At 53.6% G+C, this 2,114-nt stretch overlaps 1 protein-coding gene across 1 annotated transcript in view; it reads right to left on the bottom strand.

Moving 5' to 3' along the window:
• Nucleotides 1-1,103: 1,103 nt before the first annotated feature.
• Nucleotides 1,104-2,114, bottom strand: part of P4HTM (prolyl 4-hydroxylase, transmembrane (endoplasmic reticulum)) — a gene marked incomplete at its 3' end in the record, with an annotated part of 6,926 nt that continues 5,915 nt past the window's right edge. Inside the window, exons 6-7 of the mRNA XM_009709144.1 lie at nt 1,793-1,883; nt 1,104-1,227 (exon numbers count right to left, since the gene is read on the bottom strand). Coding sequence (XP_009707446.1) covers nt 1,104-1,227; nt 1,793-1,883 — 215 coding nt within the window. The remainder of the gene's footprint in view (nt 1,228-1,792; nt 1,884-2,114) is intronic.

Here is a 2,114-nt window from a genome sequence, read left to right as displayed (position 1 = left end):
CGCAAGGAGTTCACCAGGGCAGGCTCCCTGAGTGCAAAATGCTTTTTGCTTCCACGTCTCCACTCAGCACAAGGGGCTCCCCGCAGTCTGCAGCACAGCCGCTGTTTTTCTCAACTCTTCCCAACAGGGGAGGCTGGCAGCATGGAAGAGATGGGTGCTGCCACTACAAGGCCCGTGGAAGTCGGAGGCTCACGGCCATATTAGAGATTGCATTTCAGCAGTTCTAAACGACCCTCTCTTTACAGAGCTCCTGTGGCTTTTCTGCGGCAGACTTGCATCAGCAGCCGCCTTCCATTTAGGAACAATTTGCTCATAAAAACACAAGAAGGCTCTTCTTACAGGAGAGTGATGGTCTTGATATCATCATCCAACAGCCCAAACACTGGTCTTGTGACCTCCTCTGTGCATTTTCTAGAGATGGAAACATGGGCTGCTCCCAGGGGACTTGGGATGCTATACTCATTCCTCCCACCACTGCTCAAAATCTGCCATCGAAACACTCTGGAGTCATGCTCACCAGTAGCCTGGAAGATTCATGCCAATCCCCCAGCCTGGCTGTCAGGGAAAACTGTGCTGCGCTTCACAAGAAAAACAGCCCCAAGGACACATATGATCAGGCTGCAGCTGAGCTATAAAGCAGGAGTCAGCCCCAAGCGCAGCACAGCCTTGCGCAGGGTGGACCATGCCTCCCTGTGCTGCAGAGCTGATGGCTGTGCCTTTGTTTACCTCCCCTCCCCACCCCTTTGGGCAACACCACATCAGTGAAACATTTTGAATTGCAGACCAAGTTCCAGCAGGAGTTTCAGCTCGCACAGCAGGATGGGAGGCAGCTGGCAATGGCTAGTGCAGCCAAGGTCTTTGTTTGCTAGCTAGTCTCGTCCCCCAAAGACATCAGGAGCCACTGACCTACTGCCTGTAAACAAAGGCCTTTCAGAGTCAGGAAGCTCCTACCCAGCTGGTGACAAGTAGACTCTACAGTTCCCACTAGCAGGCAGCTACCACCCTTCGGCTCTCTTCTGAGCTCCCAGCCGCCACAAGAAGACGGCTGTCACCTCCTGCAGTCCTCCCCCTTCCAAGAGCCAAGACTTGAAATGAGCCCGTACCTTCTCCATCTGACAGGTAGTTGTACCAGAAGACAGCAGTGCCTTGCTGAGGTTTCACTCGCAAATTGCCCTTGTCGCAGTTTTTCCGAGTATCTCGCAGGTCAACATCGTTCTGGATCAAAGACTGGCAAGAAACCACACAGAAGGTGTTGCAAACGGGGCTGGAACGAAGCGCATGCACTGGGCTGCATCTGCTTCCAGCTGTCATCCTGCCCTTTGCTTGAACGCCCCACAGGGACAGCTCAAGGCTGACGCTGGGCAGGACAGGGCTTTCACAACCCATCTGGAGCAGCCAATTTCAGTCCTCTGGAGGTCCATAACCTGTTTCTGAGCAGCCACCCATTCCTTAACGCATTGCCTGACAGGAGCACAACATATCTGCCAAGACTTAGTGTGAGGAAACCTGCCCAGACAGAAGCCAGCAGGACCCATGTTATGGCAGCAAGGCCAACAGACCGCCCCTCGCGTCTCTGAGCGGGGAGAGCTGCAGCTGCCAAAGCCCTGTGCCTCTTCCCTTGGCCTCAGAGGGAAAAGGTCGTAAGCGGAGTACAGCTTCCCCACACTTTAGCTATGAAGGGTAACGTCCACCAACCTCACCCACTGGACCCCTCCTGCAGCCACAGCGAATAAAGACATTCAAAGAGGGACTCAAAATCCTCAGGGGTAACACGTAGGCAAAAATCACTTACCATCTCTTCGTACGTCCTGTTATCAGCTATAGGAAAGACTGTTTCACCTCCCCCAGTCACATTGTTCAGGTAGAACAGCACCGTCACATACCTGCAAGACAGAGTGGCTGTCAGGGGACACAACTGGAAGAGGAGGAGACGCACAGGGGCTCTGTCCGTACCCTGCCCCTCCACCATACATACAGCAGTTCCTCCAAGACATCACAAGATACATGATTTACATCATCAGCTTTTCTCCCAGGACAAGAGAAGGACAACAAAGAAAATCCCCACCCGCAACGGTGAGGGTGCGTTTCTAGCTTCTGGTGAGGGTGGCCCAGCA

The sequence above is a fragment of the Cariama cristata genome, unplaced genomic scaffold (assembly GCF_000690535.1).
Source record: "Cariama cristata isolate BGI_N322 unplaced genomic scaffold, ASM69053v1 scaffold17850, whole genome shotgun sequence".
In the NCBI taxonomy this organism is placed as follows: domain Eukaryota; kingdom Metazoa; phylum Chordata; class Aves; order Cariamiformes; family Cariamidae; genus Cariama; species Cariama cristata.
Note: the sequence above shows the minus strand (reverse complement) of the source record. Positions and strands in the feature narration are given on the sequence as shown.